The sequence below is a fragment of the Tauraco erythrolophus genome, chromosome 2 (genome assembly GCF_009769465.1).
Source record: "Tauraco erythrolophus isolate bTauEry1 chromosome 2, bTauEry1.pri, whole genome shotgun sequence".
Classification (NCBI taxonomy): Eukaryota; Metazoa; Chordata; class Aves; order Musophagiformes; family Musophagidae; genus Tauraco; species Tauraco erythrolophus.
In genome coordinates, this window is record NC_141466.1 from 37678294 (window position 1) to 37693260 (window position 14967).

The 14967-nt window shown below is 47.2% G+C and overlaps 2 protein-coding genes across 2 annotated transcripts; one reads left to right on the plus strand and one right to left on the minus strand.

The window, feature by feature from the left end:
* Positions 1-1092: 1092 nt before the first annotated feature.
* Positions 1093-8984, minus strand: MTO1 (mitochondrial tRNA translation optimization 1). Its single transcript, XM_086631351.1, is given in 13 exon segments — positions 1093-1889; positions 2068-2225; positions 2706-2824; positions 3546-3717; positions 3799-4003; positions 4472-4602; positions 4854-4871; positions 4874-5043; positions 5183-5295; positions 6501-6790; positions 7432-7549; positions 8357-8556; positions 8774-8984. Coding segments are annotated over 13 exon segments (2133 nt in total). The 3' UTR covers positions 1093-1661.
* Positions 8985-9468: 484 nt separating this feature from the next.
* On the plus strand, positions 9469-14811 carry CGAS (cyclic GMP-AMP synthase). Its single transcript, XM_086608275.1, has 5 exons — positions 9469-10059; positions 10976-11198; positions 12018-12263; positions 13222-13324; positions 14469-14811. Exons 1-5 carry the CDS (start codon positions 9469-9471, stop codon positions 14809-14811), a joined length of 1506 nt encoding a protein of 501 aa, XP_086464401.1.
* The last annotated feature ends 156 nt before the right edge of the window (positions 14812-14967 follow it).

The window sequence follows — 14967 nt, forward strand, 5'->3', positions numbered from 1 at the left end:
AGCAGTATCTTCCCGTCCAATGACTGCTGACAAGAACTAGGAAATGCAGTTTTGAAATTGCAGAAACTGCTTAAAAGGAGGAGGATGAAGGTGTCAATAGGGCTTCCTTCCTGGTCTGCAAAAACTATATCCAAGTTTTCAGAGGCATAGTTACATCGAAACAAACACAATGCAAAGATAATGCAGTGAAGAAAGCACGAAACTTTCTGGATCAGAAGCTCTGCTGCTTCACATTAGCTTTTCTGAGCCACTCTGACATGAACTGACCTACAGATCATGTGTCTAAAGCGGTTCTCTAGAAGCCAACAGCTGGTGACAGGGAGATGCTTTCAGGCAAGCAGATGATGGCCCAAAGCAAGCTGTAAGCTCTGTCCATCCTCCTGCTGCACGACAGGGCCTCTGTCACAAAAATTGTTTGCTCAGTCTCCTTTCTCTGGACAGGAAAGGAATCACTCACCCAGAGCAAGTAAGACAGAGCAAAGTCCAGGGTCATAATTTCAAAATGATAACTCTATATACATGGTTTACGGCTGGACTCGATGATCTTAAGGGTCTTTTCCAACCTAAATGATTCTATGATTTAACTGCAACAAAACTTGTTTCCAAGCCGGTTTGCCTGATCAACTCAGAGGATGTTCAGAAACGAGACTATCATCAGAGACTGCAGTCAAAGTCAGGTAAGGATTAAGCAGGTGCCCATCAACAGCTTGAATTTATTGATTCTTGATGGTGCATGACAGATCAACTGTCCAAAGTGTATCTCATTCAGACCTTGTTGTATCACTGTCACTTGCAGGATCAACGCCAATGAGAAAACCCTGGCCCTGCTCCCCAGCCACCCGCCCCCTGACTCCCAGCACATCACTCTGTCAGCCACCATGCTGCCCGGAGCTGGGGCTCCTGAAGCAGGTACTGACCTTCCCCCCACCTTCCTCAGCACCCTGGCCTAGGCAGCGAGTCTCACTCCAGCTGCCTTCAGCAGCCCGGTAGCAAATCTCACCCCACCTTACCCGCATGAACTGTGACCCAGTGAATTGCCAAGGCTCTAAGTTAAGTGACAACCAAGTTCTTCAGCGAGTTTCAAGAAAGCTTTATTTATTTTGAAGGAGAAAAAAAAAGTCCAGGACGCAGTGTTTACATTCAATGTCTCCTATGTAAGTTTAAATATTCCTGTGGCACACGTTTTCACAACCAAGTGTCTCCTATTGGCTGACATCACATTAAAACACCAGACCACGCGCAGTCTCTGCACAGCTACGAACACGAGTACTAAAGTCCACAGAGCACGCTTTCCAGCTCAAATCCTCTTGTGCTGCCGTGGGTTTAGCATAGTAACATCTCTTCCTCATTTCAGAAGTGCAAAACACCGTCCTTTCCAAGATGCTTCAGAACAGATTTTGACCATCCGACATTTTCCAAATGAGTGGAATTTTAAAAATACTTCCTCTGTCTTTTCATTTGGATTGGCAAAATCACAGGCTGCCTTTAGGTTCCTGAGCTTTTACTTGACGTTTGCGCATTCGTCATCTTTGTTCCACTCAATGACAATGCCACAGGACACTGGAACTGCTTTGGATCCAGCCAGCATCAGCTTTATCTGCGAAGAGGCTCGTGAACACAGGTGATCTTGCCACGTACTCTGGCAGGAGGGGTACACTTCTCTACAAAGGTGTTTTAACAAGAGTACTCTCTGGCTCCTCTTCACAAAAATCTGTTGAAACCTGTCTTTGGGACATTCCTTTCTCTGAGTGCATTTTCCCTGCTAAATACTTGCCACTCTGAGGTAAAGCTTTCAGCTTCTCTGTCTTCTGGTGATTGGTTTTCACAAATCTTAGCAGGTTAACGATAGCAGCTGGTGTAATGCCAGGGATGCGGCTGACTGCACCAATCTGCATGTGGAAACAGGATCAAGTTAACCAAGAACAAATCTACACGCTGGAGATGGTGAGAAATGAGATCAGACCCTGTGGGTATTCCTTCCCCGATCCTCCTCACTCCCCATATCCCTTGAGAAGACACAGAAGGGATTTCAATGCTGCTCAACCTTGCCATGGCCCAATATCTTACCGTCTGGGGACGGTTAGAGTCCAGTTTCTCCCGCACCTCTGCTGAGAGCGATGCATCAATGGCAAAGTAATCTAGGTCCTCTGGCAGTCGGAGGGCTTCATCACGACGCACTTCTTCTATTTCCTGCTGTTGATTGACTACACACCATTCGTAAGCAGCTGTGATGGAAGACCAGGGAAACAAGAAGACTAGATATAGATGTTCATGTGAAAGAGGTCACTTGCAGGAATTCTTGGAAGCAGAACAAGCAATTCCACTGAGACAGTCAAAAGCTCCTGAGGAAGTTTCCAGCCTCAAGGACTAAAGAGCCTAATTCACATCACTACTTTGGAAGAAGTCATATGCTTTAATTTGTTACAGAAATTAAGATACACGGGTTGCTTTTCCTTCCACCCCAGGAAAGAATGGTCTACTTGACAGAGCAGTAAGGAGGGAAAAATAAATAATTGATCTCACCCCACAAAGTGAAACACAGGTGCTTGAATAGGGCTGTGGTCTATGGTAAAAGGTGCATGCTCTGATAACGGTGTTTCATTTCACTAAGCAGCAACATGAAACACACTGGGATGAATGGATTTGGTCTTCCCTTACAGAAAAAAACATACCCAGATCCCAGTAAGAGATCACCACTCTTTTACCTTCTATTTTCAGTCTCTCTGCCAGTCCTCTCCATTGAACAAGCTTTCCCAGGGGCTCTGGGATAGCCCTTGCCAGAACCTCTATGTTGGCCTCTGGATATTGAAGGATGTCAAAGGCACTGTGGAGAACAACAGTTAAGAGTTTTTATGGGAGGAAGGAGTCACTTGCATAAGGCAAATTTACAGCTATTCTCAGCTCAAACTTGTCAAGATGTCAGCATAAACCAGAACAACTGCAGAGCCAAGCTCACCTCCCTATGAACTCCTCTCAGCACACAGAAGAGCAGTTCAGCTCTCAGAGGGGCTCTTTATGAAAAACGAAGAGCCAGATAGGGACAAGGTAAGGACATCAAGGGGAACCTTTCACATATACTGTGTCAGCGAGGTTTTAGTCACTGAATTAAAACAACAGACAAGATAAGGAGAGATAAAGGATGAGGAAGGGAAGCAAGGGCCTCTGTGTACAAGAACAGCTACCATCTGACACTAGCTTGAAATCAGTCGCTGCTTTATTGAGCTTTCAGCAAAGCAGCAATCCACTTCAAAACTGTCACCTCTTGGTGACACTCTCAACAAGCATGGCAAGAACTGAGTGGGCCTGTGGAGCACCCCCTTACTTTGGGAGCCTGTGTCAGTACCGTGAAATATGGCATAGTAAAACCACCAATGTCGCACTTATTCCATGGGCAAAGATCAGATGTCTGTTCCCTGAAGGTGATAAAGCTGGCATCTGGGAGTACTGACAGCTTCAGGAAGGATGGACAAATGCTGTGAAACCACTAGCCAGATGTGCTAAAGCAAGCATAGGTCAGACCACAAAGCTTCAGCTGTAACCTTTACCTGAGAGGTGACCTTCGACTGCTACTGATGGCGACTTCTGGTATTAACTGGGACCATTTGGATATGCTGAACTGAAGGGATTTTAGTGTTGCAATTCCATCCTCTAAAGCAGCCTTCATCTTAACTGCTCGTTTGTATCGGTGCTGTGACACACACCCAGCTTCCTCAAAACCTGCCGAGACAGATGGTGTGTGAGACAAAGGTCTAAAACCAGGCAGGGCTGCTCACTGCAAGGGCCAGCATAAGCAGATACCTCTGAGGGTGAGCCTGGCATCAGCATTGTCAGGCCGGAGGGACATGCGGAACTCCACGCGGCTGGTGAACATCCGGTATGGCTCGTTGGTGCCCAGAGTGGTAAGGTCATCGATCAGGACGCCAATGTAGCCTTCGGTGCGACTGACAATGAAAGGAGGCTTGCCATGAACCCGCAGGCAAGCGTTGATCCCAGCAATGACACCCTGGGCAGTCAGAAAACAAAACAAGAAACATTTATGAGTCTGTTCATGGTTAAAATATCAACACATCTGCCTCCAAAGACTCATGTGTCAAATGTCAACAGTCTGTGCTAGTAATCTAGGCGGTTTCTGTCTTGCAATACTACGACTGCCTGAAGGGCTCCCTGGCCCCTGCTGACGTGACTAGAGACAATTCCCATGTTCCTGATTATACTCATTGCACAGTCTCCACGCAGGCACATTCGACACTGCTTCCGATTACTTTTGTTACTGCAATGTCAGTAACAGAAATTGCAGGTACTATTTTACTGCAAGTAAAAATATCTGGGCAAGTCTGGAATCAGGGTGAGCAACAAAAGTTAAGAACATCTCATCAGGACAAGATGGGCCAAACAAGACTGCGTATCACAGACAAATGCCAAGGCGATATCCCTTTCTGAGCACTGAGTACACACGATCGGATTCACCCACCTGGGCTGCAGCTTCTTCATAGCCTGTAGTGCCATTTATCTGGCCTGCAAAGAAGAGGCGCTGAACGAGACGAGACTCAAGAGAAGCAGTCAGTTGACGGGGATCCAAAAAATCATACTGCACCCCATAGCCTATGAGAAACAAGAAGACAGGTCTTATGGGAGGGATTTTGACGGTTCCTATTTATCAGCACAGGCAATCAGTGTTCGGTTATCAACTTCTATTTACGATTTAAAACCAACCAAGGAAAATTCTCTGCATCCCAGAATGAATTTTGTTTCATATTTCCTTCATTTTGCTATGCTCTAAACAAAACGTGGGGTTTATTAACTGGTAACCAATGTGACAAACATTTAAAACTGTTCACCCTCCTCCTCCTCACCTGGCTGTAACATCTTAGCTTTTCCAAGCCTGGGATGGATTTGATCACCTGCTCCTGGAGCTCAGCTGGCAGCGTCATCGACACACCTTGGGGGTAAATGACATTGGACTCCAACCCTTCAGGCTCCAGCCACACCTGATGTGCTCGGTTTGGGAAGCGCAGAACTTTTGATTCAAGAGAGGGACAGTACCTGCAACAGTAAATGGCCATAAACACCACCTCACAGAGAGAAAAGGTAACTTTCCAGAGGCAAAGTAGGGAAGACCCACAGTTTCAGACACACTGTCAGCTTGTGCCATTGAGAGCCCTGCATGATGCCACATCCTTACCGTGGGCCCCTTGTTGTCTCCTTTATATGGTTGTTCAGGTGGAGGTTATCACGGATAATTTGCTGGGCTTTCAGCGTAGTGCGAGTCAGGTAACATGACAGCTGATCTTCTGGCTGAAAGAGGCCAAAGCTCGCTTTAAATTAATCCAGTCACAACACCGTACTCTTACTGAACAACTCTGACGACCTCCAAGGGCTTCTCCATGACAGCTGGCTCTCCTAGAGAGACAGGTAGTGCTGTCATACCCTCTGTACAGGCAGAACACAAGCGATCAGAGAGCTTCAGCAACATATCCAAAAGCAGATCAGAACTCGAGAGTCCAGAATTCAAGTTCTATTCTGTATACTGTATTCCTAATCACAGGATCAATATTCCTATTAAAGCAACACATTATATCACAGCATTCAAATTAATCACAGGAATTCCAAGCTCTGAAGTAAGAGGAGTAAATGGTGACCCTACAGCTAACAGCCAATTAAGAGTTTGGTGAAGAAAAAAAAAAAGAAATCTCTGAAAACTCTGCAATTAACATGGAAAATTGAAGGTTTGGAAAAAAACACATGATTTATAGTATTTCACTGATTTTTACTTAAAAACAGTCAACAGAGTCACATTCAAAACAGTGACAATGTTGCACCATAACTCCTTAAAACCTTTCTTACACATACCAAACACTTCAAGAGATATTACTTTCACCTCCACGATGATTGTAATGAGTCACTCGATTTCTATATGCTCTGGGGCAAATTAACTCCTGACATTTAATTCTGTGCTGTTTAACTACATTATGTGAGATTACCATCCGTTTTCCAAGACTCTATTTAGAAAACTGAGTATCTTCTGCTTTTAAGTTACTGTTAACATGCCACCTCTGAGATCTGTGGATAACTCCGTCCTCTCTCTTTCCTAGACAGTACTATTAATGATCTCTATTTTCAACATTGCAATCTCTTATTCTAGAGCTGAGGTAACAAACAAAACATCACAAATCCTGGAAGTATTTTGTAAACCACCCATGTAACCAGTACATGGAGAATATTGCTAATTATATTGTATTTCATGCAATTCTCATTCTAAAAGTAAAGAAAGTTTGGTTCTCAAGTTGAGAAAGAAGTGAGACAAAAAACAAAACAAGGTTTTTCTTCCTTTTCATTGAGAGTCCTCAGAAACCTAAAACCTCTAGCACAAACACAGCCCAGCTCCCCTTCCCAGCCATCAACTCCCTGGCTGATTCTGAGCACCACATTCCTGGAACCGCTGCCTATCTCCCACACTTGCTACCTGGCTCTACGTGCATTTGATATGTGCTATATCCCACCTTGATCCACACAGCCTCGCTGAGGAAGCTGAATGGCACTGGAGGATTGTCAGCTGCATGTTCATCCAGACCGCTGAAGTCAATTGTATCTTTGGCAAGTCGGGGCGGCGTCCCAGTCTTCAGCCTGCCCACAGCAAATCCCAGTTTCTCCAGAGTCTGAGCCAGCCCGATGGCCGGCTGGTCTCCAAGCCGCCCAGCTGGGTGCATCTCCAGTCCGATGAGGACCATGCCCCTCAGAAACGTACCGGTGGTCAGGATAACACTCCCAGCGTGTACTGTGCTCCCATCCCCTGAAACAAAAAAGTTTTCAGAGATGCACATATTTTAGTATCAACAAAGTCCTGGTACTCTGGTGCTTCTCTCTAAAACTAGACTAACACTGTTCACTGAGGGTTTATCCATCTTTTATTATTTAACAAAATCAGCATTTCAACACTAAAAGCATTAACAGTAACAACCGCAATAAGCAGCATGTAGCTATTACTATGTTTTTCTTCTTCCTAAGCATGTTACCCCTTAACACAGAAAACGCACTCCTGGGAAAAATTCCTATCCAGGCCTTTATTTTGGAAAGCTTGTTTACTAGAACAGGAAGGGATAATAAGGCATGAGTCCACTAGTAACAGGACACCACTGCCCTGTAACACTGTTGGCAGCATACGCCATTTACCAAATAAAATCTCAAAACGTAGCATGGAAATCAGTATCATTAGCCTGAAGAAAATCAAACTTATGTAACCTCCCAATATCCTGTCAATCCAGGTATGCTTTTCATTGTATTACACATATTAACCTAGTTCAGTTCACACTCAGCCTAAATCACCTCTATCAGCTAATTCAATTTTCTCACTGATGAATCAGAAATGTTTACCCCAAAGGCTGCTCTTAGTGTAGAGTAGCTGAAGGTGCTTACTGAGTTACTAGCACATACCTAGGACGACTCCTGCGACTTGGCATTTCCCAGGATGGTCTGGTTCTGGCTCTGTCAAGAGAAGGTCCTCCACAGATGCCTCACGAACTGTCAACAGTGGTGTGTTAAGGATTTCTTTCTGTCGTGAAAGGAGTTACTGCAAAAATCTAGGAAGTTCTGAGATATGTGGGCAGTCCCAAACCCTGCCGATTTCCAAAACATCTATTAACCTCTTCCCTTTTCCATTCTTACCAGGTCACTTGGCAGACACTTGGTTACTGTACTATCCTGATCTACCAAGCAGAATTTTTCATTCATAGAGTTTAAGCTCAAAAGAAACTATTTGGTCACGAAGCCTCACCTATATATATAAAATGGTAGAGAACTTTCTAAACTATGTTGAGTTTCAGTAACTTACACTGCATTAAAGTGCCAAACAGAAAGGTATCTGGGTTTGATAGGAAAATACGAAAAAACCAACACGCCTCCTCCCATCATCCTCTGTAGTTTACCCTAATACTTCAGATTTGAGGAATGCATCCAAATACTCCCGTGCACTCGCACACACACAAATCCTTGGAAATAAACCCATCTTTTTAAACGAGTCAGTAGCTTTAACAGCAGCCTCCGTTTTCACCAGACTGTGTATGTAGCTATCGCTATACACGTTACGGGTATAACGATAACGTATACGATAAGGGTATAAGGGCCAGCGTACCCTTAAACAGCCTACACCCGGGGGCCGCTCGCACTCGCGCTCCCGTCCCCAGGCCGATGCTCTCGAACCCCTCCGCCTCGGCGGGGGCTCGGAGCGCCCGGCCCAGCCCGCAGCGCCGGCAGGCAGCGTCCCACCTCCGCACAAAGCCGAGTTTAACCCGTGCAGTCCCTGCGGGAGGGAAGCGGGGAGGCTCGGCCCCGGCCGGCGCCGGCCCCGGCCCTCTCTCACCTGCATGTGCTCCTTGTAGCGGCGGCGGTCGATCTGGGCGCGCAGGCCCCACACGGCCGGGCCCTTGCAGCGGTTCAGCACTTTGTAGTGGACGCCGGAGCGGTCGCAGACGCGGCCGCACAGCCCGTCCAGGGCGTCCACCTCTCTCATGAGGTGCCCCTTGCCGATGCCGCCGAAGGAGGGGTTGCAGGACATCTCCCCTGCGGAGGGGACACACGGACACGCCTCACCACCGCCGCCCCGAGCTCCTGCATCCTCCCCGGCTCGGGGCCGCTAAGCCCACGGGGCGACCCGCGGGAAGCGGGCCTGGCCCGGGCGGCAGCCGGAGGCCGGGCGGGCTCCCCGCGCTACCTTCCCCCGGCCCGCGGCCAAGCCTGGCCCTGACCCGGCCCGACCGCCCCCCCCTGCGGCGGGTACCGATGGTGTCGATCTTGTGCGTGAGCAGCAGCGTGCGGGCCCCGCCGCGAGCGGCCGCTGCCGCCGCCTCCGTCCCCGCATGGCCCCCACCGATCACCACCACTTCGTAGCGCGGTGTCGCCGCCGCCCCGGCCTCGCTGCCCGCCCGGCGGTACCCGGGGCGCGGCGCCGGGGGTAGCGCCAGGCGGCGCCAGCCGCTGCGCAGCAACATGGCGCCCTCCCGGGGTGGCAGCGCCGGCCGGGCCGCCGGCGAGCGGAGCCGGAAGCGGGAGGCGGGCACGCCGCCGCGTCTCGCCCGCTCGGGGACGGGAGGGGCGGAGCCGCCTGCTCCTGAGCGGCGGCAGCAGCGGGACGGCGCGCCCCGCCGCGGCCGCCCGTTCCACGGCGCCGTGAGGCGGAGCCGTGCCCTCGCCGCGTGGGCAGGCGGGGCCGCCGGCGAGCGGGAAAGCGTGCTCAGGTGATTGGAGGGAGGGAGGCGGCCGCGCCCGCGGGACTTCTCCCGCGCCCGGGCTCTTGGGCAGGATCGGCCGGAGCTGAGCGGCGCAGGCGAGCGGGTCCCCCGCCCGGTGCGGGTTTCGTTTCCTCGGCGGAGGTGCGCTGCCTGGAAGAGGAACTTGGAAGAGGCGAGAGGCGGGAACTCTCCTCCCGCGGGGCTGCGCTCGCCCTCCTGCGGGTGCGGAGAGGGAGCGAAGGCTATGGACGGCGCCCGCGGCAGAGGCGAGCGGGGCAGGCGGGGAGCGCGGCGCGCAGCCTCGCCGGGCCGGGGTGCGGCGAGCAGCGCAGCCCGCAGCTCCTCACGGGGCCGCGTCGCAGGCGGCAGCCGGGACGGCGCAGCCACCCTCCGGGCCCCTCGGCAGGAGGGCTCCACCGCCCGGCGGGGCCTCCCGGCGCGGCGAGTCTCCATCGCCAGGAGCCTGCCCGAGGGCCCGGCAGCCGGCGGCGAAGAGGCGCCTCCCGCTCCTCGGAGCCGGGCACCGGCAGCCAGAGCCTCGGCGGCGCGGAGGCGAACGGCAGTGCCCGACGGGGCCGTCGCTGCCCCCGTGGCCGTCGCTGCCCCCGTGGCCGTCGCTGCCCCCGTGGCCGCCTGCCGGCTCTCGTCGGCTGCGGGAGCCCTGCGCCTCCGGGAAGTGCTGTCGAGGCTCAGCCTGGGCCGCCAGGACGTGTCCGAGGCGTCGGGGCTGGTGAACCAGGTCGTCTCGCACCTGATCCAGGCCATCCGGAGCAAGGAGGGCAGCTTCAGCTCCATCGAGCGGCTGGGTACCGGCAGCTACTACGAGCACGTCAAGGTGGGTGCGGGGGCGCCGTTCCCGCCGGCCCGGGAAACACCCCAGGTGCCGGGCAGGGCTCCGGGCTGGTACCGCAGCGCAGCCGGGGGGACGCGGGCGGTGTCCGCGGCGGCAGGCGGAGCCCCGGAGGCGGCTCGCACCAGCCGGCTTCGGGCTGCTCCTGCCGCTTGAGGACAGCTGTCAGCTGGCGCCTCCCGACGATAAAAGACTTGAGGGATGACTGCGTTAATTAACAAGTTAATTGTGAAATAGCTAATTTACTGAAAGATGAGTGTATGCGCGTTTAGCCAGAGGCGCTGCCTGAGCGGGGCTGGCCTTAAAGCCCCAGCGAGCCCCTGGCTCTGGCTCTGGCCCTGCCCCGCACGCAGGTCAGCCCGGTGTACCCGGAGGGCGAGGCGGGTATAGCACTGCGTGAGAGGCTCTGTGACAATTTTTAGCTTCTAGTTTCACTTTTCTCCTGCTTTTTTTTTTGCAAAAACTGTAATAAAACTACCTTTTTTTCTGGTACTAGCGCCATCTCAAACCAAGTCAAACAGGGGGATGCTTTTTTTTTTTTTAAACCAGCTTCAGGTCTAGCAGTGTGGTTTGGTGTTTTTTTTTTCTCACAGCTGATTTCTGTGTGCAAAAGGATGACTAAGACCAGCGTTTATGCATTGCTCGGAACAGCTTAAGAATCCTGAAACTCTATTGAAAATTAATAAATTGGAAAGCTGGGAAATGAACTGCTATCAGTAAATTGCTCTTCTCTGCTCAAACGCACACTCCGTAATACAAATCCACAGAAATAAACTCATATTTCACACCAGACATGAGAAGTACAACAGTGCAGTTGTAGACAAACCCACAAATGGTATAAAAGCCTAAAGAGAATAAAACCTAAGTTGCACATTGGCTATTGTGTTCTCATACTTTGCAGATATCTGAACCAAATGAGTTTGACATTATGCTTGTAATGCCTGTTGCAAGACTTCAGCTGGAGGAATGTGATGACACTGGAGCCTATTATTATCTAACATTCAAAAGAAGTCCAAAAGAAAAGTACTTGTTGAAGTTTTTAGATGAAGATGGAAAATTGTCAGCCTTTAAAATGCTTCAAGCACTAAGAGAAATTATCAAACAAGAAGTAAAAACCATAAAAAGTAAGTACTGAGAGAACAAGCTTCACCTAGGAGTGCTAATTCCAATTGCATTGTGCATATGCATTGCCCTGTTGTTAATAAAATGTGATTCTCTGCTCCCAGTCAACTGTCTCTTCATGGCAATATCACTGTAACCGTAACCCCTCCTGCCCCTGGTATCTCAAGTTTGCTCTTGTGCTAAGAATCACCACAAATACATCAGAGCTAGTCATATTATGTGATTAACCCGTTGCTCCACTATGCAATCCTTTCCATATGAAAATAATAGTAAGGGTTCTGTCAAATGCTTGGTACTTCCTACATGACCTGTAGATTGAAAATACATCTGTGCTATACAAAGAGCCATTTGCTGCGCTGGTAGCAAAAGGAAGAGCTTTTTTTTTTTTTTTACACATTACCTAATATTTTATATTGATCTATATGGAAACCGTGTCATCTTTTAGGGTGGTCTCTTTCTGCAAAGCCTTCAGAAACATCATGGCCAAATCTCTTCAGTCTCAATGTTTTCAACAGTGAAGCAGTTCACTGGAAAACATTACTGTATTTCTGATTCTGTAGACATAGTAAATCAAGCAAACACAGTAGTTCAAGAAGAACATTCCTTATTTCATACAACTCCTGAACAGGCCTTCTTAATGTTTTATTTAAAATCCATATCCTGTAGGATAAAGAGCCAGTGACTGAACTCAGGTATTCCTTTTGATTGATTATAAATTCCTCTTATGTAAAAACCTTAACATTAAAAAAAAAGTTTCTTTTAATACATACATACATATATATATACACACACACAAAAATCAATTTATTCTTTGTTACTAGGTGTGGAAGTAACTGTGAAGAGGAAAAAGGCTGGAAGCCCTGCAATAACTCTTCTGATCAAAAATCCTCCAGCAGAAATATCAGTGGACATCATCTTGACTTTGGAAGTTCAGCAGAGCTGGCCGCCCAGCACGCAGGATGGCCTCAAAATTGAACAATGGCTGGGAAGAAAAGTCAGGGGAGAGTTCAGAAATAAATCACTTTATTTAGTGGCTAAACAAAACAAAAGAGAAAAGGCTCCAAGAGGTACCTCAAATACAGACAATAAGTCTAAGTTATGAAATATCTTCTTTACAACTTCATCACTTACAAGTGTTATAGAAAGGGATGCAGATACTGTTCAGTATTCTGTCTTTGAGGTCCAGATCTTTATCTTATCCTGGATATATCCAACGACAATTGAAATCCCTCTTTAAAACACCAGATTTGTGACACTGCTTGTCCTGTACTGAAATCTAAAGACAAAACTGCTCTGCCAGGCTGTACAGTATCTGTTTCTAAGAGCATTTTAGTAAATCTACTATGTTAGACACACAAACACGAACCTTTCCTGTGCTAGTGCTGTACTTAACAGCAACACCCATTCCTTTGCTTCAGAAGACAAAAAAAACCAAGAGACTTCTAAAAAGGCAGGGAACATCCCTGTAAGTGGGACAGTAGACACAATTATATACTGCAGTAAGTAAACTGTGCTTTTCTAGCAACATACATTATTTTTCATTGGACTCTGGGATGGTTACAACTTTTTCTTTTTTTTTTTTTTTTTTTTTGTCCAGGGCACTGGCACACCAAAGCCTACATTAGTTTGCAGAAAAAATCCCAACTTGTCATTGCATTATAAGAACTGATGATTTCAGCAAAAAGAGTTCAGGCAATCTGAAAGAACAGAAATTCAGAGGTAGTGGATTTCTGTGAGTAGTGTAATTCCCCAAATCACGTTCAACAAATTCAGGAAAGTTCAGAATTAAGTTTAACGTGAAAGTAAATCCAGACATCTTTATAGTTGAAGCTTCCAAATAATTAACTATGGCCTATGTTAGTGGAGTAGCTGGGGAATTAAGGAGGCATTAGCTATTTGTAGTTATTGATTTTTTTTTTTTTTAAAGCACAACAGAAATTGCTGATATTTAAGTCAATTATAAAGTGTCTATTTTTCCTAGTTACAGACACAGTTACAGTGTAACAATCTTGTACTCAACTTCAGGAAACACCTGGCGACTCTCTTTCTCACATATTGAGAAGGCCATGATGAACAACCACGGCAGCTCCAAGACATGCTGTGAATCTGATGGACCGAAGTGCTGTAGGTTGGTATTTCATCTGAACGTTTTATTTTAAGTCTGCGTGAGCTGAGCTAGCACTGTCTGGCAGTGTTTCAGTTTAAGTTTTAATAATTTGATCTAAGACTAATTACTCATAATAAGGAGCAAGAAGGAGGCTTTTAGGCATGATTGTTCTACAGCAGTACATCACATGTACTCGCCAAACGTCTGACTTGCATTTACTCAGTGAGAGGTGGAAACAAATTACGTTGCAGGTTTACACTCCAGACTTGCCTTTGAAAGCAAAAAGATGCAACTTGTTAAATAATCTTTCCCAAACTCAGTCCTGTTTAGAACCACAAGCTTAAAAAAGTCTGATGGGTCAGCTTTCTGAGCTCTGGGAGCAAAATTACACTTCATACCAAGGCAATTTCTAAAACGATGGTGAGAAAAGAACTGCTGAATGGGATCAGGATGAATTAAATGTAATTTTCCACTCTAATAAAAGCCAAATTGCACATTTCTTCGAAGAGAGAACAAAACCCACATGACATACAGAACCTTCTTAATGGCAAACCAACTTCTTACCTATATACATCTTGTACTGAATCGAGAAAGTCACAAGAAAACTAATGCATAGTTCTTTGTCTCTGTTTTATGAGTATTATCTGACATGCTGTGCCCCTTCCTAGCCATGTATTAAACTACATATAATACCTCTTCCCCTCGTGGTGTGCCACAGGAAGGCAGTGGTATTTCCTTCAGTGTAAATCCAAGCTAAAAGGGCAGCTTTAATCTTAATCACTGCTCCAAGTTCATGTTACACTGGTAGCATCTGCGGCCTGGGAGACCGTACTGTGTAAGCATGCTGCTGACCAACACTTTGTATTTCTGTGTTGGTGTGGCTACCAGTGAAAGTGGTGCATACACAAAAACTGTTGTTTAAAGTAGAATCATTGCTAAAATCTGACTTCATACACAGACAGAAGTTCTAGGATTAGAACTACTAATCCAGCCTATTGCTGCACTTATTTTCAGATCTTATTCAAAACATTACTGAAAATGTTATTCTGTTAGCGTAAGAACATTTTTATTGCTTTCATGAATAATGTGCACTTAAATACCTAAAATACCTATATAGAACTGACTACATAGAAGGTACCTACTAAATTCTTATTTATTTAAACAGGAAAGGTTGTCTCAAGCTTCTGAAGTATCTTCTAGAGCAACTTAAAATGAAGCATACAAAAGAGTTGGAAAAATTCTGTTCATATCATGTCAAAACTGCTTTTTTCCACTCGTGTGTCATGTGGCCAAACGACACAGACTGGCTTTTGGGAGACCTGGATCATTGCTTTCAGAAATATCTGGGATATTTTCTGGATTGCCTGCAAAAGTCTCAGCTGCCACACTTTTTTATTCCCAAATACAACTTGCTCAGCCTGGAAGATAAAGCAAGCAGTAATTTCCTTTCAAGACAAATAAACTATCAATTGAACAACAGATTCCCAATATTTCAGGAGAAGTATTAAAAACATTGTTTACAATAACTACCTAATCGTGTAATTTGCGTATTTCAAACTGGAATTTCTGCACCTTAAGTTAATCCTCAGTAGTCTGATACTACAAAACCAAAAATCAAGAGCACTAAGAGAAAACCTCATACTTCAGTCACACTACCATAACCC